General features: G+C 44.2%; 1 protein-coding gene across 1 annotated transcript; it reads right to left on the bottom strand.

Moving 5' to 3' along the window:
• Positions 1–230: 230 nt before the first annotated feature.
• On the bottom strand, positions 231–836 carry LOC118832616 (proteasome subunit beta type-2-like). Its single transcript, XM_036739921.1, has one exon. It carries the CDS (start codon positions 834–836, stop codon positions 231–233), a length of 606 nt encoding a protein of 201 aa, XP_036595816.1.
• Between the last annotated feature and the right edge of the window lie 513 nt (positions 837–1349).

Genomic DNA, 1349 nt, shown 5'->3' with positions numbered 1-1349 from the left:
TTCCACAAGTTTTTGAGTTCCAAATTTTCTCCCCCTCCCCCTGCCCAAGACAGCATGGAATCTGATATATGTTCTACATATACCTTCGTGTTAAACTTATTTTTTTGTCAATATCCAACTTTATTGGTATCTAGTTCTCTGTGAATTTCAGAAGTGTAGAAAACAATAGTAAAGGAGCCAGTCACAAAAAGGTAACCCAGCTGGTGGGATCAGTTGGGGGCAGTGAGGGGTTAGGAGCTCCTTTTGGAAGGGAGGATGGTGTCCAGCTCATGGATGCCATCTTTGTCGATGATCTGGATGCTGAAGGATGGTAGGTTCAGGATGAAGCACTTCTGGAGCTCTTCCAGACATTTCTTCAGAAGCTCTACTGCCTCCTCACACGTGATACTTGGTTTGTAGTAACGATCTAGAACGCTGAGGGTCAAGAAGGCACCATAACCATGGGCTGCAAATGGAGCTTTGGCCAGGGTTGCCAGGTAGTCCATATTGTACAGTGTGGGTCCTTCATGCTCATCATAGCCAGCCAACAGGAGATTGACATGGTATAGGGTCCAACTTTGGAGGTAGTCAGCCAGATTTCGATGTGTGAAGTTAGCTGCTCCTGTGGGAGACAATTCATACCCATTGAGCATCTTGTAGAGCTGTACATTTTTCTGAATGTATTCAGCAAACTGCACAGTGTCCCCAGCCTCTCCAACACACAGAAGTAAGATCTTCTCACTCATCTTAAGCATCTTGTCATGATCGTCCTTCATCTGGACGATGTTGCTGGCGGCTGTGCAGTCTGAGGCCACCAAGATGTAGTCAGGCCCCTGGATGCCGATAAGGTACTCCATGGCGGGCAGTGGGACAGGACAGGACGCAGCTTGGGCTGGGCCTGCCTGCGGTTCCTTCTCACCACTGGCTCACCGGTGAGATAACACTGCGCAGGCTGGCATTAAACTTATTTACACAATAGTCAAGTTGTAAAGAAGAATTATGACCAATGGAGTGAATCATGAGAAAGAAGAAACAAAACCAAAAAAAAAGAGAAAAAGAGAGAGAGCAAATAGTTTGTCTCCATCTGCATTCAGATTCCATAATTCTTTCTCTGGATGTAGATAGCTCTTTCCATCATAAGTCCTTTGGAGCTGTCTTGTACAAAAATATTTTTAACAACTTTTTTAAGTAGTGGCAAAGAACTGGACACTAAGGGAGTGCTCATCAATTGGGTAATGACAGAACATTTTATTAACCTAATGGAATGCTGTTGTGCTCTAAGAAACCTGGGAGGACTTGTGTGAACTGATGCAAAGTGAACAGACCTAGGAGAACAACTTATACATTACATATGTAGTATGTATATGTAT

Source organism: Trichosurus vulpecula, chromosome X (genome assembly GCF_011100635.1).
Source record: "Trichosurus vulpecula isolate mTriVul1 chromosome X, mTriVul1.pri, whole genome shotgun sequence".
Classification (NCBI taxonomy): domain Eukaryota; kingdom Metazoa; phylum Chordata; class Mammalia; order Diprotodontia; family Phalangeridae; genus Trichosurus; species Trichosurus vulpecula.
This window is presented reverse-complemented; position numbering and strand designations above follow the sequence as displayed.

Bases quoted from the DNA above. Each gene is read 5' to 3' on its own strand.
- LOC118832616 (XM_036739921.1), bottom strand. From the start codon at position 836: ATGGAGTACCTTATCGGCATCCAGGGGCCTGACTACATCTTGGTGGCC.